At 38.0% G+C, this 22195-nt stretch overlaps 3 protein-coding genes across 3 annotated transcripts; all 3 read right to left on the bottom strand.

Moving 5' to 3' along the window:
- Positions 1-312: 312 nt before the first annotated feature.
- On the bottom strand, positions 313-5809 carry LOC111811623 (BAG family molecular chaperone regulator 7-like). The gene is made up of 3 exons (XM_023698560.1): positions 4862-5809; positions 3343-3633; positions 313-792 (listed from the first exon to the last, which is right to left on the bottom strand). Exons 1-3 carry the CDS (start codon positions 5579-5581, stop codon positions 562-564), a joined length of 1242 nt encoding a protein of 413 aa, XP_023554328.1. The 5' UTR covers positions 5582-5809; the 3' UTR covers positions 313-561.
- A 5877-nt stretch (positions 5810-11686) lies between these two features.
- Positions 11687-12010, bottom strand: LOC111776353 (thaumatin-like protein 1). The gene has a single exon (XM_023655783.1). It carries the CDS (start codon positions 12008-12010, stop codon positions 11687-11689), a length of 324 nt encoding a protein of 107 aa, XP_023511551.1.
- An 8237-nt stretch (positions 12011-20247) lies between these two features.
- Positions 20248-22139, bottom strand: LOC111776352 (thaumatin-like protein 1a). Its single transcript, XM_023655782.1, has 3 exons — positions 22043-22139; positions 21631-21939; positions 20248-20408 (listed from the first exon to the last, which is right to left on the bottom strand). Exons 1-3 carry the CDS (start codon positions 22092-22094, stop codon positions 20248-20250), a joined length of 522 nt encoding a protein of 173 aa, XP_023511550.1. The 5' UTR covers positions 22095-22139.
- Positions 22140-22195: the final 56 nt, after the last annotated feature.

Here is a 22195-nt window from a genome sequence, read left to right as displayed (position 1 = left end):
CGACTCAAATCTTATATTATATTCACGAACTGCTAAGATATTTGGTTACATAAACTCTTTTGTGAAATTGGGTTTAAGCCTATTATAAGTAACCCGTAGACTTTGGTATGATGACATGAGTGTCCAGGCTAGTCATATCGGGTTTCATTCTCGAACAAAATATGTCGAAATGGATGTTCTATGTTCGTGATCAAGTCCTTCACGAACTTCTCCAAGTTGGCTATGTGCCATCTTTTGAGCAACTTAAATAGCTATTCTCCATTGTTGCAGTCATGATCAAGATGCCATGGAAGTTAAAATAGAAGAAAATGGGAAAGAAATTGCTATAAAACTCAGCAGTCCAAAGGTTTCATATGACATAGATAGATATCAATCCACATAGCAAAGATTAGGTAAAAATATAGTTTGGACACAATACAAGCATAAACACTGCATAATCAAAAGCTCAGCTCTGTAAAACATACCGAAGATGTAAGTCATCTCATCGACTAAGCCGCTGCTCCATCTTCTACAGGAACCGTTACTCGAAACTCGAAAGAGGCAGTACTATGAGAAATCACGTTATTCAGAGGCCTCATGAGCATTGACACTGTTCTCTGCTTGATCGATCAACTCGACTACCTGGGCTACACCAGCTGCAATTTCCTTATTGATGCTTCCACTGGGCATATCAAACGTTCTTCTCCGAAAGGAAATCGATCTTTTAACAGGTTGGGGATCGACCACCTCAAGCATGGCTTCTAGCTCGATTACCATTGACCTCTTTGAAGTTCGCACCATCAGATCAACTCCCTACAAAAGAAATGCAATGTATTAATCCCTTACATTTGTATGTCTCAGGTCATTGTTTATTTATCTCGCAATCAACTTAATAAGTATATAAGCTTTCATGTTTGACAAGAAAAGTTTTAGATTGTGCTTGAAGAAACATATGACCGACTCCTAGAATGACGCAACTGGAACTTGTAATTAAAACAAGAGCCTAGAAACTAAGCTAGCTACAAGATATATATATATATGTATATATGTATATATATATGTATATGTATATAATGGTAATAAAATATAAGCAGCGACTTCAATCCAAATAAAACAAAAACTAAAGATGGTTACAAATTCTTTAGAAATAGATGCCCAAAAGGAAGCAACAAATTTAACACAAGACCAAACCTCTCCCCAGGACTTCTCAATATCATTAAAAATCTCTTACTTCTCTCAAGTCAATTAAATTGCAAAATAGCAAATAAAGCAGAGAGCCAAACGACAACGGTAAGATCCCACATCAGTTGGAGAGGAGAACGAAATATTCTTTATAAGGGTGTGGAAACCTATCCCTAACAGACGCGTTTTAAAAACCTTAAAGGCAAGCCCAAAGAAGACAATATCTACTAGCGGTGAGCCAGTATCACGACATGGAGGAAGGAAGAGCACCTCCCTTCACCATAAAACAACTATTTGACAACCAGACCAGAGAAGCCGTAAATGAAAGAGTGCAAACAGTTTTAAATCATTTGGATCGATTTTACGAAGCAGGTCTTCTTCGGAAGCCAAATATCAAACCGCCACCAAACCAAATTGTGAACTTCTCCTGGGAAGCCTAATGCCTCAATTTCTTGAATTTGATGAAAACTCTTTTTATTTAGTTTAAATATAAAATAAATTAAAATAGTTTTAAGCTCCTAATCAATTAGGAAATGAGCATCTTTTTCAAGAACAAAGATGAAAAAGAGAGACCATTACTCAAAGGGTATTAACTCGAAAAGGAGAGAAAAAAGGAAAAGAAAAAGTTTGTGACTGAAACTCATCCTCCATAACCTTCGATAAACTCTAGATGAGAGTGCTCATCTCATGACCACTTTTCAATTTTCAAATGCAAGTTTCAAAAGTTATCCATTTTTCATTGCAAAACTTTTGTGTTACCGCTCTTCTACTTACAACAATGCCTTATCGCTCATAAAAGGACCGATGACCACCAAACCGTGAAGATACTTTTCTAATGTTTCCTTAACATCCTTCCATTTATAATGAGCAAACCGTTGGGAATCCAAAAATCAATCACTAAAATTTGTAAAGACTACTTCTTTTTCCTTTCTTTCTAATCCAAACTTCAAAATCTTTTATTTTTGATCTAATGAGGTTGAGTTGAAAGATCTAAAGACATAGAATAAGGTGAAAATCCAACAAAAACGATTCATCTTCTTACTTAACCGAAAGATCTCAAACTCACTCAGCATGTCTAAAGAAGTGAGATGTTAATGGATACTGCATAACGTCAACTAAACTTCCTCAAACCAAGAAGTTGCTTGTAATAAACAACAATGGAGAAAAGGCTAGAAACATTTTTTTTTTTTCAATCTTGAAAAGATCCAAGCCAAAAGGATTGATGAAAAGGAAATCCTTTCAGACACTACAGCTTCTAAAAAGCCTTATATTCTACAAGAGCCTCAAATAAAACTAGAATTTTCATTCATAAGAAGGCTAAAATGGATGAACCCTAAGATGGATGAAGGCTAAGAATGGATGAACGCTAGGTTCGGAGAATAGAAAGAGGAGAGGGGAGAGAGCAAACCTTTGCTTGTTTGAACATTTCATTTTCGATCCTTTGTTAGATCCAAACAAAATAAGAAACACATAAACGAAACAAGTATTTTTACCTTAAAAAACAATTGAAGCTGCAGGAAGGAATCTAACTTAAAAGTATGAATAGTAAGAAATCCATATGATACAACAAGGAAACAGGGTATATAACAAGTTGAGCAACATCGGTCAAAACATTTGAAAGAACAAATCAAAGAACATGAAACTAAAACAGACAGATGAACCAAAGAAATACTCTACATGAAGTAAGCGATGTAGTTTCTTTCAAGGAAAGAAGGAAGATAATATGCTGGTTAATACTCAAGTGAGAGATTACGATCAAGTGAAACTGTCAAGAAAACAATTAATTTAGGACTATTGAAGTCTAAAGCAAAGAACAAGACTACAGGGATCTTAAAAGGCGCATTACTCTTTGAATAAAAAACGTTGTTCTAAATAACAAAACACGAAGAGAAATCAAATAATAGTATACAAGGCCTATGAAAAGAAATGAGGGTACTCCTACATGCTGAGAAATACATGATTATTCTTTAATGTAGGATTATACCCACTAACGCCAACAATTGTGATCATTTTAATAACAGGATAATGAAACGTCTTACACGTTAAAAATACATATCATTTTGTAGAACAAAAGTCAACATTTGAAAAGGAAATAAGATTCATATAGTTATAATATAATATATTAACAAACATATACTTCACGTGCTTATTTACTAGTAGAAAGAAGAGAGAGATATTCACCTCAATAGCATCGACAGTGAGGAGCAACACAATTATTTTTTCAGTGAACCTCTGGCGCTCCTCTGCATCCCGAGCTAGCCGCTGACAGTAAGCAAAGTTATTGAAGGATTCTCTGATCTCCTTCAACTTTGTCTTGGCAATTGACAGATCTCTAAGAGCACGGAGAACCTTTGACCTGTGAATTAGGTATTCTCTGAAACTTAACTGAATGATAAGAGCTGCTTCTTGAGGAGACAACTCCTTCTTCTTACCCTTCTTATTCTCCACAACTCTAGTTCTCTTCGCAAATGCCTTGCACCACAAAAATACATTTCATAAGTTCCCTATATATTTCCTGTAACAGTAAAACTTGACAATAGAATTCTGCAACTGAAAAACTAAATGAGACATCTTGTGAGATCCCACATCGGTTGGCGAGTGGAATGGAACACCCTTTATAAGGGTGTGGAAACCTCTCCCTAGCAGACGCGCTTTAAAAACATTGAGGGGAAGTCCAAAAGGGAAAGCCCAAAGAGGACAATATATGCTAGTAGTGGGCTTGAGCTGTTACAAATAGTATCAGAGCCGGACACCGGGCGATGTGCCAGCGAGGAGGCTGAGCCTCGAAGGAGATTGAACACGAGGCGGTGTGCCAGCAAGGACGCTGGGCCTCTAAGGAGGGTGGATTGGGAGGGTCCCACATCGATGGGAGAAGGGAACAAGTGCAAGCGAGGACTCTGTCCCCATAGGGGAGGTGGATTGTGAGATTCCACATCGGTTGGGGAAGAGAACGAAACACCCTTTATAAGGGTCATTTTTAATGATCGACTAAGTTGAAACTGCAAGCTTAGAAAACTAAACATGGAGCTGAGTTCCATTAGGATTGATAAATTTTAAATATTTAGAAAGTTGCATATTAAAGACTTTTTTTTTCCCCGCTTTTTCCGGCCCTTTTTGAAAATGATCCCTTCACTTCACCAGAGAGGAGTCATCCTACACACGTAATCCAAGGATCGGTTGATTAAATGCACTCAAAAAACCATTTGACACAGCATTTCAAGAGAGTTTTCAAATAGCCAGATAAGAAAGGATCGGGTACAATCAGAAACTATTTACCTAATCAATAATAAGTGGGGTCTGGAAGGGGCTAACAAATTCCATCCTCTACCACGTTTTCAAGGCACAAAAACTTCCCACCTTATCTTCTCTATTATATACTTGAAGTAACCGGCCAAAAAAAGGATGTTCCTTTCAGTAAATCTTTTGAATTCAACCTACAGAAACAGATCTATATCTCTTCAAATTGATCGAGTATTTGCTCCTTGCAATATGATTTTAACAGGAAACGAATCCCTTCATTAGTTTTAAGCGTCCATTGAAAAGGCAATCCAAACTCAAGCAATTCATCAATCTTGTTCATATAAGAATTACCAATTTCCAAGGCAGAAAAACAAAAAAGAAAGAGAAACAACGATAAAATTCTACGAATACCACCAGATTTTGGAACTATTATGAAAAGCTTATCAATTAATGTCGATACCTGTCTTAAGACAACAGCTCCTTGATCTTCAGTGTCGTCAATCTCAACCACACGCGTCTCATTCCCGACTTTCTTCCCCTTCTTTTTCTTCTCATCCTTCTTTTCAGTACTCTCGTTTCCATTTCCAGTTGAAACCTCCACAGTGTATTTCCTGATTGGATCTCTCTCGTTCTTCCCTTTAATCTCAGCACTCCACTTGTAGTTCTGCAAAACTCCACCATTGTTGCCCTCCTTGGTCTTCTTCCCATCTTTGATCTCAGCTACCAGCTTATACTTCCGATCGACGCTATTCTTCTCCACTCCTTTAATTTCCTTCGTAAACGAGTACTTCCGATCACCATAACCACTAACCCTCGCTCTACTCAACCGATCAAACCGCGCCTCGAGCTCACTAACTCGATCGCTCAACTTCTGCAACAAAACCTCATCTCTCGATTTCTCAACTCTCCGAATCCGCCGGTAAGACGAAACCAACGGCGCCTCATCGATCCGAACCAGATCGGTGAAGGAATCGAAGACATCAAACGCGGAAGGTCGAACACGCCGATGGCTCAACAAGTCGAAGGCGAAATCGAAGTCATCCACTTCTTCAACAAAGGAATGGAAGGGGAATGCGAGAGGTTTGGGGAGGACAATGGAGGTCTCAGCCTCGGTGAGTAGAAGAGAAGGACAGTGAGAGTAGTAGCGGTCAATCAGCTCGAATCTGCTGAATCTGCTCATGGTTTCGATAGGTCAGAAGAATCGGTGAGAGCTGAGGAAGCTGAATGGAAGAGAAAGTGAAGCGGAAGGGAAACGCCTCTGAAAGTAAAGCACGACGGCGCGTTGCTTTCGGTGGAGAGTCTGAAATGGTGGGCTTCAACTCAGGCGCAGAAAGAACAAGACAACGGTTTGAAAGGATCGAGGGAGGGAGAGAAATTCGTAAATGTCAGTTGAATGTAAGTACTTTTTGGTAATTTCACTAATCTCGATAAATATTTGGTATTAAATTAATAGCTTAATAAAAGTAGCATATACTTTATATTCCATTAAAATATTTAATACTTTATTTTAAAAATATCTTTAAACAAAAAATAAAACTAATTAATACCCTTCAATTTTTTTTTGTTTTAATTTCAAAACTCTTTATTATATTTAAGAAATATTATGAATCTAAAAAAAAAAATTATTATCATCAAAATACGAATGAAAACTGTCTACTGACATTTCATAGATTATCTCCGAATTTTTTAATGTTAGTTTTAAAATTTTATAATTTAGGGAATGATCATGGGTTTTAAGTAAAGGAATACATCGCACAAAACAAAACCATGAGAGCTTATACTTATAGTGGACAATATCATACCATTGTGGAGAGTTATTGATTCCTAACATGGTATCAGAGTCATGCCCTAAACTTAGCCGTGTCAATATCCTCGAGGGGAGGTGTGTGTTGGATGATGAAGGTCTCACATCGACTAATTTAGGGAATGAAGAATACATCTCTGACCTTTTGAGGAAGTTGAGTGAGCTACTCAAAGTGGACAATATAGTAATTTAGCCTAGATGAGTTGTTTTTATTTTAATTTTAATTTTTAAAATTGGGGTATAAATTCAAATATTAGATTTTAAAAATAAAAAAACAAAATGATATTTAAATAAAAGTTTTTGGGAGATGACGTGTAAATATAATATAACACATTGAAATAAATAAATAAATAAATAAATAAAAGGGTGACGCGTCGAAGAAGATGCTCTTCTATTATAGGAAGGGTAAAAGCGGAACATCTTCATTACCAATTTAACATCATCATTGCATTTCTGTAGCAATAATAATTATTATAATATTTATTTTTATTAAAAAAAAAATATTTTGGTCGTTAGTTTATTGTTTATTTTAATTAAAAAAAAAATTAATTTCTATTAATATTAGAAATGTTTGCTTGAGACATTTTTTTTTGGATTCAATGTTGAATTATAAATTTGTTTAATTCAAATAACTTTTATTGAATATTCAATTAAATTTCAACCCACAAAATATTGTTATTATATTTTTCGAGAGAAAAAAAAAATTATTATTATGGTTCGATTTGATTATCATAGAAAGGCCGATCAATTTATTTATTTTATTATTCACTTTTTACCAATACTTACAAAAATCGAGTAAAACTAGAAATTATCGAACAGATTTTAAATATAATTTGAACTTTGGTCAACTATTGTTGAGTTTGACCTACGTAACTTGTAGATGTAGGCATTAAATTAATTATAAAATTGAGGATTGCTTATCGATTTCAATTTCAATTTGAATTATAATATATATTTATTGTATTAAAAAATTGTTGTTCGCCGAACGGAACAAATGTACTTACAATACCAATGAACGGAATTACACAAAGAAACACCAAGATATTTACGTGGTTCAGAGAGAAGAAGTTCCCCTACATCCACGGGTAGCAACCAGTGAATATCTCACTATCACACTACAAAACACACAAAACTTGATTTTTTTCAGCAGCAGAAAGAATGACATTATATAGCCTGGCTGAAATCTAAAAATATCAGCGAAATTTAAAGTCCTAAAGAACAGGACTAACCAGTGAATAGACAATTTACAACAATCTCCACCTTGTCATAAAATCTGTAAGTTTAAATTTTTTGGTTGCCATTACCTCAAGCCTCAACACAGTATACTAAAAAGAATTTTCTTTTCTTCATAAACCCATTTATAACCAATTTCCTTTTTACCTTTTGTTAGTACCAAATCCCAAGTTTGATTTACATGCTGATTCATATTCTCTTGCAACTGTAAGCTATTCCGGCTCTAAATAGCATCTTTGCAACTGTTGGAAACTCCATCAATCAAAAGAGAAAGCATATGCTATCGTATCATCAAACCTTGCATGTTTTCGAATTACCCTTCGTGGTCTATTCTTGGTGATAGACTCAAGTTCCTCCACTCTTTCATTTACAAGGCTTTGCTCCTCCTGTTCTAAGACATCAAAGTTATTATCTATCTTATTAATAGGTTCTCCAGTAGGAGCAACCAAATCAGGAGAGAACACCACCTTCTCCACCTGCTTCAATGCCTCGTCATTATTTTCAATTTTATGCAAAAACATTTCAGACTCATCGAATGTCACATCTCGACTATTAACAATTTTACTTGTTTTTGGACACCATAACCTATAGCCCTTCACGCCTTTCCTAAACCCCATAAACTTACATTTTTTGCTCTAAGATCCAGCTTTGAGTCTGTCACATGATAATAAACAGGACACCCAAACACATGCAATTTATCATAATCACTAACAGGAGTACCTGATCATATCTCAAGCGGAGTTTTCCCACCATTTCCAGAAACAGGTAAACGATTCACCAAGTGAACTACATAACTGAAAGCCTCAGCCCAAAATGCGTTACTGCTTGAGACAATATGCATCAACCTTTTCTATTTATGTCTGGTTCATTATCTCAGCAACTCCATTTTGTTGTGGCTTACCAGGAACAATGAAGTGTCGAACGATCCCTTCATCTCGGCATACTTTAAGGAATGGATAATAAGTGTATTCTCGTTTGATCTCAGCTTTTTTATTTTCCTGTCCGTCTGATTCTATACCATTTTCTTCCACTCTAGGAAGATTTGGAGAACCTCGTTTTTGTACCTCATGGAATACATCCAAACTCTCCTCGAGTAGTCATCAATAAAGGTGACAAACCACCTCTTCCCTACCAATGAGACATTCTTCATGGGACCCATACATCAGTGTGAACATAATCCAAAATGTCATTTGTTTGGTGTAAAGCTGTATCAAACTTCACATTTCTTTTGTTTACCAAATATACAATGTTCACAAAAATTAATTTTACCAGTTGTGGCACCCTTAAGTACTCCTTGGTTCACCAATGTCTGGAGCGCCTTCTCACCAGCATGCCCGAGTCGCATGTGCCATAATTTTGATATGTCTTGTTATTTCGAACTTGCCATAGCAGCATGCCCAATTATTATGGTTCCGTTGAGGTAGTATATGCTACCTCTTCTAGTTCCTTTAATTGCCACCAAAGCTCCACGAGCTACTTTCAAATTTCCTCCATCCAAAATGATGCAATAACCACTTGCATCCAAAACACCAAGGGAAATCAAAATTTTCTTCAAGTCAGGGACATACCTCACATCATTGAGTTTTCGTATAACCTCATCAAACATCTTGATTTGTACTGAGCCGATTCCCATCATCTTGCAAGTACTATCATTGCCCATATAGACAACTCCACCATTGAACTCTTTGAAGTCCAAAAACATCTCTCTGTTGGGACACATATGATAGGAGAACCCAGAATCAAGAATCCATTCACTGGTTTGGCTGACTGACAGAGAGATTGTCAAGGCATCATCTGTATCAGTGTCGTCATCTCTACCCACATTGGACTTCGACCCCTTCTCTTTTAAGATCAGACAATCTTTCTTCCAATGGCCTTTCTGTTGACAATATGCACACTCATTTTTATCAAGTTTTCTCCAATTATCAGATCTACCTCTCGACTTTGATCGAGACTCTCCACATTCGCTCCTTTTCCAAGTAGAAGTCCTTCCACGAGCAGTGAGAACATTTGAGCTAGAGTCTTGATATGTCTCATTTTCCTTCTTTCGCATCTCATTATTTATTAAGACATTTGAAACATCTTCAAAATCAATATTAGTGATTCCATGTAGTAGGGTCGTTACTAAAAACTCGTAGGATTCCGGCAAAGAATTTAATAACAACAACGTCTTGTCCTCGTCATCAATCTTAACATCAAGATTGAGCAAATCAGTTATGATTTTGTTAAAATCATCCCAATGCTCAGCCATTGAGATACCTTGCTTGTAGTCAAAACGGAGGAGTTTCTTCTTCAAATAGAGTTTCTTTTCCACACTTTCTTCATATATTTCGCCTCAAGTTTGTCCCATAATTCTTTCGCCATGGTAACCTTCATAAATGGATATTTCTGATCCTTGCCAAGACAGGATCGAATAATTCCATAGGCTTGCCGATTTAATTTCGTTCATTCTACTTCTGTCATGTGTTCAGGCATCTCCTCTTGGAGAGAAACATCAAGGTTGCATGACCATCAAATCGCTAACTTCGCCTCGCCAAACACCAAAATTATTGGTTCCATCAAATTTCTCTACTTCGAGATTGGAACTCCACAATCTCGATCCACGCCGTAATTTAATTCCAGATGATTCTACCATTTGCAATAATTAATCTGGATGTAACTAAAAAATACAATTCTTGAAAATTGATTTTCAAGAGAATAAGCACGATTATGAGCACGTCTAGTGGTCGATGAGGCCAAATACCACAATCAGGCTCTGATACCACTTGTTGTTTGCCGAAAACGGAACAAATGTACTCACAACACCAATAAACGAAATTACACAAAGAGACACCAAGATATTTACGTGGTTCGGAGAGAAGAAGTTCCCCTACATCCACGGCTAGCAACCAATCACTAATAAACAAAGTGTTACAAGTGAATATCTCACTATCACACTACAAAGACTCTCATTAATGTCACTCAAGAAATACAATGTGACACACAAAACTTGATTTTTTCAGCAGCAGAAAGAATGACATTATATAGCCTTTGGTTCAATCTTAAAAATATCAGAAAACTTAAAGTCTCAAAAAATAGGACTAATCAGCAGTACGGAATAGGATCTTAAGACAATTTAGAACAAAAATTTGTTAGAAGTCCTATGGAGAGGTCCTTTAGCTTTTAGGTGTATTCAATTATAGCTCTTTAAAATTTTTAAAGCACCTAATTAGTCTCGTGACATTATGAGTATTATTTTCTCTTTATCGGGTTATATTTGGACGTGCGCATAAAAGCACCGGTAAAAGGCCAAATCTTTTATAGTGTAGGTTACTAGTGTACATGAATCGAGTTAAATTGGGTTGAGGGAATTTTTTGGACTAACTTGAAATTGAGTCGGTAACTCGAGCAACCTAAATAAAATGCCAACTCAACCCAACACTCTATTTGGTTGAGTTAGATTTGGTTGTCGAGTTGTTTTTTTAAAAATTATTTTAAAAATTATATTTATCCACCGTTCATGCTATATTCATAACTAAATCTTATAAAATTCAAATATAAAATATTTACAAGTCTCAACTAATCATTAATGTTGGTGTCAAAATATTTTTAATATTCATAATAATTTTATGAGTAGGATAAGATTGAATTATAACCACGCAAATAGGTAGAATTTTGAAGTAATTGAAGCAACTTGAGATGAGTAAGACTATTTTTTGATCAATTCAATATATTTAAAGTTGTTTTTAGATCCAAAGTTAGTTTTTTTTAATAGGTTGGTAATTCAATGTCATGGAACATCATAGGTAGAATTAGACTAGAATGAGTACGATTATTAAGCTACTACTAACTAAGTAAAATCAATGACATCGGCATAGGCCAACACGATATGTAGATTTACTGTCAAAATGCCTACGAACTAGGTTAGATAAATTTACATAAAGCATGAATGTCGCATAACTTGTGGTACTTGTGGTAATTAGCTATGTTCTTAGATCATCTTGATAGTTTATATCTTAGACTCGTTTCCGAGACTTTTTGGATTAACTCCTGGGGCTACATGGTTTTGAGAGTACTATCGTTCAACTCTATGATTACATGTCTATTGTGAAACTATGACCCATAGATAAGAGTAAAATAAGAAAAAACAAATATATTTGAAGTAAGATTATTGAAGGAAGATTAAATAAGATGGATTTTATTCCTTTAATAGCATTGAACATTATTTATTAGTGATTTATTTGATTGAAATACATAGTTTGTGGATGATTATGGGCAGAAGGTAACTTCATAGTTGGGTTCAGCGCTGCATGTGAACGTGCTGTTTTCATCGTCATAAGCATAGCTATAAGCCTGGGGGCATTGGGACTCGAAGATCTTGGCAGAGTCGCTTGGTTGACATACTTTTGGGTCGTTAAATTCGGCTGTGCAACAATCCTTTGGGAGGTTAGATGCGAGGCATGAGCTCTTACACCCAATCACGATCCCATCAGCCGTCCTGACTTGCAAATGTAATGGGCAAACTCCATTCACATCTGCAGAGCATTTGGGGGACACACACTGTCCTGTTCCGCCATTTGTAGTTATGGACATGGATAAGTCAATTTGTAAAGGCTGCTATTTGGTTGAGTACATATAATTCTTCTAAGTTGACCATGTATATTAAATTGTGTATTCATACGTAGTTTTGTATGCACATAATAAGGCCATGTCTGCCCGGAATGTATATATTCTCATAACTATAACTCATAAAAGCTGCCCAACTTGCAGTTTGTATAATACCTATATTCATGTATGCACTCTAAATTTCTTCCCCTGCTACTCATCCGTTATGAGGCCCATGAAAGAGAGAGGAGGAAAGGGTTTTGAAGAGGAAAATAGTCGAGAGGTTCTAGATTCTCCACTAAGGGATGTTTATTTTAATGAGATTCCTTCACGAGAGTTGTTGACATAGTTAATGAGGGCTTTTGAATCATTGGAATTGATCGAGAAATGAGGGAAAACTAAAGGTAAATGTATGGGGCCTTTAGTTATTGTGTTTCCTTAGATTCGTTAATTTTGTGTACAAGTTCATGAGAGAGAGCTGGAAAGAGTTCGAATCAAGGTTCAAGGACATTAAGATTCTTTTTGGTATATCATCGGACCTTAGACGAGATTTGTTTTCACCAACCCAAATATCACTGGTGTGGAATCTAAACTTATTCTTCCACACACGTCATTTGTGACACAATTGACTTGCCTCTAAAATAGGTCAAGTCATTCGGGCTCAACCTTGCCTCTACTCGGGGCCGAGGTCTCTCAATGCAACATTGTATCTCATTTTGTCATCCTAGTTCCCAATTGACATGGCCCATATGTCTTGACGTCATCCCAAGTCTCGGGGTGTCGTCGACCATCACAACTCACTTGGTCATGCCATCGAGAACGGGCCCACTTGTTACTCATCTCATCGGGACATCTCAAACATTCATCCATCTAGATTCTATCAAGGCATTGACCAGCCCTCTCCCGAAATAGGGCTACGGCGCAATACAGTCACATCAGTGTCGCCTGGTATTGTCCTTGAAAAACCATTTCAAAGGAAGTCACCCGAGACACTTGTCTCAGAATGCTCGGCCTCACTATGACACATACATAGGCTAAAGGGTATGTAATGACCATAAATTTCTACATACTCAGAGTCGCTACTAATATCTCATGCTCATCNTCCATCAAATTTCTCTACTTCGAGATTGGAACTCCACAATCTCGATCCACGCCGTAATTTAATTCCAGATGATTCTACCATTTGCAATAATTAATCTGGATGTAACTAAAAAATACAATTCTTGAAAATTGATTTTCAAGAGAATAAGCACGATTATGAGCACGTCTAGTGGTCGATGAGGCCAAATACCACAATCAGGCTCTGATACCACTTGTTGTTTGCCGAAAACGGAACAAATGTACTCACAACACCAATAAACGAAATTACACAAAGAGACACCAAGATATTTACGTGGTTCGGAGAGAAGAAGTTCCCCTACATCCACGGCTAGCAACCAATCACTAATAAACAAAGTGTTACAAGTGAATATCTCACTATCACACTACAAAGACTCTCATTAATGTCACTCAAGAAATACAATGTGACACACAAAACTTGATTTTTTCAGCAGCAGAAAGAATGACATTATATAGCCTTTGGTTCAATCTTAAAAATATCAGAAAACTTAAAGTCTCAAAAAATAGGACTAATCAGCAGTACGGAATAGGATCTTAAGACAATTTAGAACAAAAATTTGTTAGAAGTCCTATGGAGAGGTCCTTTAGCTTTTAGGTGTATTCAATTATAGCTCTTTAAAATTTTTAAAGCACCTAATTAGTCTCGTGACATTATGAGTATTATTTTCTCTTTATCGGGTTATATTTGGACGTGCGCATAAAAGCACCGGTAAAAGGCCAAATCTTTTATAGTGTAGGTTACTAGTGTACATGAATCGAGTTAAATTGGGTTGAGGGAATTTTTTGGACTAACTTGAAATTGAGTCGGTAACTCGAGCAACCTAAATAAAATGCCAACTCAACCCAACACTCTATTTGGTTGAGTTAGATTTGGTTGTCGAGTTGTTTTTTTAAAAATTATTTTAAAAATTATATTTATCCACCGTTCATGCTATATTCATAACTAAATCTTATAAAATTCAAATATAAAATATTTACAAGTCTCAACTAATCATTAATGTTGGTGTCAAAATATTTTTAATATTCATAATAATTTTATGAGTAGGATAAGATTGAATTATAACCACGCAAATAGGTAGAATTTTGAAGTAATTGAAGCAACTTGAGATGAGTAAGACTATTTTTTGATCAATTCAATATATTTAAAGTTGTTTTTAGATCCAAAGTTAGTTTTTTTTAATAGGTTGGTAATTCAATGTCATGGAACATCATAGGTAGAATTAGACTAGAATGAGTACGATTATTAAGCTACTACTAACTAAGTAAAATCAATGACATCGGCATAGGCCAACACGATATGTAGATTTACTGTCAAAATGCCTACGAACTAGGTTAGATAAATTTACATAAAGCATGAATGTCGCATAACTTGTGGTACTTGTGGTAATTAGCTATGTTCTTAGATCATCTTGATAGTTTATATCTTAGACTCGTTTCCGAGACTTTTTGGATTAACTCCTGGGGCTACATGGTTTTGAGAGTACTATCGTTCAACTCTATGATTACATGTCTATTGTGAAACTATGACCCATAGATAAGAGTAAAATAAGAAAAAACAAATATATTTGAAGTAAGATTATTGAAGGAAGATTAAATAAGATGGATTTTATTCCTTTAATAGCATTGAACATTATTTATTAGTGATTTATTTGATTGAAATACATANTCGGGCTCAACCTTGCCTCTACTCGGGGCCGAGGTCTCTCAATGCAACATTGTATCTCATTTTGTCATCCTAGTTCCCAATTGACATGGCCCATATGTCTTGACGTCATCCCAAGTCTCGGGGTGTCGTCGACCATCACAACTCACTTGGTCATGCCATCGAGAACGGGCCCACTTGTTACTCATCTCATCGGGACATCTCAAACATTCATCCATCTAGATTCTATCAAGGCATTGACCAGCCCTCTCCCGAAATAGGGCTACGGCGCAATACAGTCACATCAGTGTCGCCTGGTATTGTCCTTGAAAAACCATTTCAAAGGAAGTCACCCGAGACACTTGTCTCAGAATGCTCGGCCTCACTATGACACATACATAGGCTAAAGGGTATGTAATGACCATAAATTTCTACATACTCAGAGTCGCTACTAATATCTCATGCTCATCTTTAATGCGGAAATATAACTCTTAAAAGAAAACATCATCTATAGTGTAAATGTCAAAAACATTTAAAACATCCTCTTCTGCAAAAAAACACAAACATGGTCTTACGTGTTTAAACACGAAGTATGAAAATTTAGAGAAAATAAAAACAAATACAAAATAATTTAAAACGATGAAATGCAAAACAACTTATTCTAACCTAAGACTAGGAATTTAAATGAGTCTACCCTATGCATGTGCCACAGTCTCTGCTCGCGATGCCTTCATCCTCCGTACATGTGCTCCTTGCCTTTACTTGAAAAATGAAGTGGCACACGGCCTGAGTACAGGCCGAAGAATACTTAGTAAGTGGCCCCATGATAGGGGGCCATGCAAATGCAAACACATGCAATCATGCTCTTAGGACATATCTCTATTCTCATCTAGGGGTGACCTTTAGTCTCGGACAAATTGGATGTATAGTACTTCTCTACACACGACCCACATGTACGAGTATGAATCCCCAGGTGGGCTCTCACACCCCCTTGACCCTCTCTGGTTAAGCTAATTTGTAACAACGTTCGGAGGTCAGCGGAACCTCTAGTGTCATGCGCCTCATGAACACCCTCATCATCATACTGTGCGCGTTTGCACTCTTCACTCTAGGGGAAGTAACCCTATGCTTATGAACATACAACATGCATGATGTCCCTCTAAATCCCATCATAACGTCTCTTCTGACACAACCCTCTAGTCTTATCTATTTGTTACTCTAGGTAACACATGCTTGTATATATTCATATTAATATAATTTTCATGCTCTTAGGATTGTGTCCTAGGTCGATCTAACGACATGATGAATTATGAAAATTATCATCATATAGCATGCTCAATATGAAAAATATCATCATATTAAGGAAAATGTCATGCAACATCATACTCATCAATATGCCATCAAGTGCATCAAACATAATATGTACAGTCATCCATCGAAACATAAACCACGTACATATAACATGCATCTTAGTTCAAGCATCATATTCATACATCATCATAAACATCATACATCATCATACTCATACATCATTATGCTCGTAAATAAAACTGTAACACAAACAATTCTAGCATATTCTATAGGAAGGCAACTTGTCCTATAGTAAGGTCACTTACCTAATTAGCTTAGGCTAGTGTCACCAATTTATCCATAATGAAAGTTCGATTTTTGTCATTTGTATCCAAGTCAACCTATATGAACCTAGGACATCAATTTCATGTTCAATTCTCTAAATTTTACAGTGGTCCATGTGTGAGATTTTATGCGAGCATTAAAGACTTTGCATGAGTAGAGTCTTGGAACATTATAATATATCTTGTTGAACACAACTCTCTGTGGGAAACACACACACTTTATTAAGAACAATCGAGAAGATAATATAAGATACTTGGTAGAATACTACTACTCTGTGTTGCTTCAGATTTCTTGGGATGATGAACCAAGTAGGGTGAAGGGATATTTATACTAGATAGTAGACAATCTATTCTTAAAATTTCTCAACGTTTTTCCTACCATACCTAAATTATTTTCCTAAATTTCTTGATAAAATCCTAAATCCTTTTCTTAACATAAATATAGTAACTCACACGATGGTTGGGCTTGTTGACTTTTGACAATCGAGAGGAAATCGTCGACGGAGTAAAAAAAACGGCCGAAGAAAATTTGTTGGAAGAAAATGAAAACAGAAAAGAAAAGAGAGAAATCTTGTGATTTGATTTGAGGAAAGAAGCAGTGATTTTGTTTGTCATCAGATTCACTTATTTAAATAATTATCTTATCCTAAAAATGGCTGGCCAACTAAATCCGTGCACTTTCCTCCAGATGGCCACCTAAAAAAATGGTAATCCATTATACGTGTTCGTCAAATCGTCAAAAGAAAATATTCAATCGACTGAGTAAAAACGTGTAAAAGCTAAATAAGGAAACCTCAGACTTTTATCTAACAATCTCCTCCTAAAACCTGTGGTATATCTACCTTATTATTTGAACTCTGATCTTTGAACGAAGTTCCTCAAATTTTACCCGCGCCAGAGACTTGGTGAAGATGTCTCCAAGCTGTTCCTCTGTTTGGATGAAGTCAATCTTGATAAGCCCCCGATTTGCACACTCCCAAATGTAATGGAACCTGATCTTTATGTGCTTGCTCCAGTCGTGCAAAACTGGAATTTTGATCAGGGAGATCGTAGCTTTATTGTCTACGTAAAGCATTGGTGGATCGCCTTCTTTTTCGATGAGTCTTCCATCAGTCGCGCAAGCCAGACCCCCTGTGTTGCTGCCATCGAAGCGGCAATGTACTCTGCTTCGCAAGAAGATAAAACAACTACCTTTTGCTTAGTTGATTGCCATCAGATCATGTTGCCTGAGAGGAAGTAAATCATCCCACTGGTGCTCTTACGATCATCAATGTCACCAGCCATGTCACTATTACTATAGCCAACTAGCTCAAGCTTCTCCTTTTCTCTCCCTGCGCATTATCTCACACCCCAGCCTCTAGTTCCGGCCACATAGCGCAAGATGTGCTTGACAACCACAAGATGCTCCTCCCTAGGTGCTTCCATAAACCTACTCACGTATCCAACGAAATAAGCAAGGTCAAGACGTGTGTTTACTAGATAGTGCAGGCTTCTGACAATGCTATGGTAATTGGTGGAGTTGACTGTCGTTGTAGTGCCGGCTTTCCTCAGTTGGAGTCGGGCTTCCATTGGCGTCCTTGTAGGGTTACTGTCAGCTAGCCCAGCTGTGTCCAACAGCTTCTTGCGTACGCACTTTGACAGATGGTGATGCTGGCAGTACTTTATTGCAGTTCGATGCTGAGGTAGTAGCTGAGCACGCCGAGATCGCTCATCTTGCAGTTCTTTGACATCTCCCTCTTGAATCTTCCGAGGACTTCCATGTCGCCTCCAGTGATTATGAGGTCGTCAATGTACACTCCCACGATCAGTCGCTGCTCGCTGTGGCTGTGTGCACACATGCCATGCTCAGAGGCACAGCGCTTGAACTTCAGCGACAACAATGTACTTTCGAACTTCGCGTTCCAGGCTCGTGGTGTTTGCCGAAACCCATAGAGTGCATTGTGCAGGCGTAATACCTTGTCAGGGTTGTCGTTGTCCAGGAAGCCCGATGGTTGTCGGACATAGATGGTCTCCTTCAGCTCTCCGTTGAGGAACACGAATTTCACGTCCATGTGGTGGGGATTAATGTGCCGCGATTGCCAGCAATAGGCGGACAGATTCCAGCCTTGCCACCGACGCGAATACCTCCTCGAAGTCCACTCCTTGCTTCTAGACGTAGCCTTTCACCACCAGACGAGCCTTGTGTTTCACAACTTCTCCCTCTTCGTTATGCTTCAGTTTGAAGACCCATTTGAGCTCTATGGCTCGGTGTCCCCGCGGCGTGTCCTCCAAACACCATGTCTTGTTCTCAGTGATGGACGCCATCTCTTCCTGCATTGCCTTCAGCCAGCACGGATTCCTTTCTGCTTCGGCAAAGGTGTTCGGTTCATCTACACTGATGGCATGTTGTTCGACCACCTCTTGTTCGAGTTCGCACGCCACCAGTCCAGGTGGTTCACCTCCTCCCACTAGGTCTTCCATCCTCCGGTATCTGGCCATCAGATCATCATCGTGTTTGGCATTTAGCGTTAAATTCGCAGTCTGTAGTGTTGCAAACTCCACTGGTTCAGGGGGTGCAGCTGCTGGTGGTGGTGACGGTTTTCGATGCTGCGCTCCTCCTTCTCCTGGCTCGGTGACAAGGTACTCCACTGTGAATTGATTTTGGTTTTGGTCTGTCTGGGTCACGTCGTTCCACTGCCAGAATGTGCTTTTGTCAAAGATGACGTCGCGAGACACGTGAGCTCGCCCCCCCCGCAAGATCATAGAGCCTGTACGTCTTACTCTCGGGTTCATAACCGATGAAGACAACCTTTAGCCTCCTGGGATCGAGCTTGGTGAGGTGGGGACGTGCTACCTTCATGTATGCGACGCAGTCGAACACTCAGAGATGATGTACCGCTGGCTTCTTGTTGTACCAGGCCTCGTGTGGCGTCTTCCCGTCGAGGCTTCGCGTTGGTGACCGATTGAGGAGATAGACGGCCGTCATTACTGCCTCTCTCCAGAACCTCCCAAGCATCTCGACCGTCATTAGCAATGACCTTGACATATCTCAAAGTCTGTCGAGCCGCATCCAAATGAGGCTTCTTCAGACTTTGCATATATTGACTAATGACTCCAACTTTATTTTCGAATTTCTTCGGTTGATCCATGTAGAACTCTCTGTTTAACTCACCGTTTAGGAAAGTATTCTTCATATCCAACTGCCCTAATTTCCAATCTTTATTTACCAAAAGTACTAGAGGAACCTGTAAGATAGTTATCTTCGTCACTGGACTAAACATTCCATCATAGTCTAGTCCATATTCTTGAGAGAACCTCGAGCTACATATTGAGTCTTGTATCTTTCGATTGATCCATCCGAGAGACACATTATTTCGTAAGCCCACTTGCTAGAGATGGATTTGACATCTTCTGGTCTTGGTACTAGTTCCTCAGTTTGATTTTGCTCTAGGGCTATAATTTCTTCCTTCAAGGTCATTGCTGATGATGGTTGGGATGCTCGGGAGGTTCTGGGGAGAGGCGGTAATGATGGCCGTCTACCTCCTCAATCGGCCGCCAACACAAAGCCTCGACAGGAAGACGCCACACGAGGCCTGGTACAACGAGAAGCCAACGGTACGTCATCTCCGAGTGTTCGGCTACGTCGCATACATGAAGGATGCGCGTCCCCACCTCGCCAAGCTCGATCCCAGGGGGCTGAAGGTCGTTGTCATCAGCTATGAACCTGGGAGCAAGGCATACAAGCTCTATAATCCTGCGGAAGGGCGAGCTCACGTGTCACGCGACGTCATCTGTGATGAGACCACCTTCTAACAGTGGAACGACGTGACCGAGGCAGACCAAAACCTAAATCAATTCATGGTGGAGTAACTCGTCACCAAGCCGGGAGAAGGAGGAGCGCAGCATCGGAAACCATCACCGCCACCAGTAGCTGCACCGGGCACGCCTACGCCAACCCCAACCACAACTTCGGCTGCACCCCCTGATCTAGTGAAGTTTGCAACACCTCGTACTGCGGATTCGACGTTGGATGCTGATCACAATGATGGTCTGGTGGCCAGGTACCGAAGGGTGGAAGACCTACTGGGAGGAGGTGAACCACCTGGATTGGCGGCACACGAGCTCAAATCGAAGTTCAAACAATAAGGTAGATAACTATTTTTTAGGTAACTATTTTTCGGTTAAACCCACACAATTAAAGTAGGTGGGAAGTACACGTCGAGTGAAAGCGCCTGAATTAAGTTGCTCACATCTTCCCATTTTGTGGGTCTTGAGCACATACTTTCTCTCTCGGTTATTTTTTTTTCTTCCAACAAATTTCCTTCGGCAGTTTTTTACTCCGTCGACGATTTCCTCTCGATTGTCAAAAGTCAACACGAACTAGGTTAGATAAATTTACATGAAGCATAATGTCGCATAACTTGTGGTACTTCGAGTGTCGTACTACTCGTGGGGCTACTTGGTTTTGGGAGCACTATGGTTCAACTCTATGATCGATTCTCATGATCCATGGATATTTAGTCTATTGAGAGTGTATTTTAAAACTTTTTAAATAAGTTCGAAAGGNATTTGGGTAAGTCAAATTGTAAAGGCTGCTATTTGGTTGAGTACATATAATACTTCTAAGTTGACCATGTATATTCAATTGAGTATTTATATNGATTAAATAAGATGGATTTTATTCATTCAATAGCATTGAACATTATTTATTTGTGATTTATTTGATTGAAATGATNTATGGATAACTATAAATTCATAATAGCTGCCCAAATTGCAATTTATATAATACCCAAATTCATATCATTCATTTCAAACTAAATTTCTTCCCACAATACTCATTCCTTCATTCTCCACGCCACCAGCCATTCTTCTCCAATTTGTTTGCAATATTTTTAAAACTAAAATAACAAAATAATTTTTTTTTTATTTATTTATTTAAAAAAACTTGTTTTTCTTTTAAAAAATGTGCTAGAAATTAAAAAATACTTATTTTATGGCGGTTTGTTTCATAGTTTTTCAATCATGAAAAGTTGAAAGTTTCCTAATTGAATTTAAATTTAGTTGAAATTATTAAAAGTTGAATGATTGTTAGATACATAAGGGATAAGTTGTAAGAGTAATTGAATTTGTATTTAGTGGTTATTAAGAGACATACAAAATTTGAAATCTACATTTAACCGTTATTATAAAGCAACAATATTGTTGTTGTTTTATTCGATACTGAGGGGGTGTACATAGTTCGGGTTCNAATGTGAATTCAGCTAAGGTAGCTGGTGGAATTCCTCCAGCGCCATTGCAATCTCTAGAGCCAGAGGCACAATCTCCCGTTTCACAAGAAAACCTTGAAGAGTCATCTGTGAAGCAGCGGGTTCGAGCCCAAATCCTACCCGTCCATGGTGTAGGGACATTGAGAGTCTGGGACTCTGATGAAGCTAATTCAAATCCAGTCATGGCGAGTTGGGGTTGTCCGCTACCGCTTGTTAATGTGGCTGGCCATATGGTATGTCCACAATTGTTTTTAACAACAATGGTAGCTGCATGGGCTGTTTAACAACACCATAATCAGACACAAAGGTATTCATTTTGAAAAACACACAACAAAAATGGGTATTAAGCAAAGGTGATGTATGCATTATGTATATTTACCTGAGGACAATAGCAAGGCAAGAGTGAAGAAGATTGCTTGGATGAATGCCATTTCAAGAACCTTCTTCGATTGCTAAGTAATATGGTGAGTCGTGTTGAAAATGGGATATGGGTACCTTCCTATTTATACTAAAAGTGGATGAATTTGGGTAA

This window comes from Cucurbita pepo, chromosome LG15 (genome assembly GCF_002806865.2).
Source record: "Cucurbita pepo subsp. pepo cultivar mu-cu-16 chromosome LG15, ASM280686v2, whole genome shotgun sequence".
Taxonomy (NCBI): Eukaryota; Viridiplantae; Streptophyta; class Magnoliopsida; order Cucurbitales; family Cucurbitaceae; genus Cucurbita; species Cucurbita pepo.
This window is presented reverse-complemented; position numbering and strand designations above follow the sequence as displayed.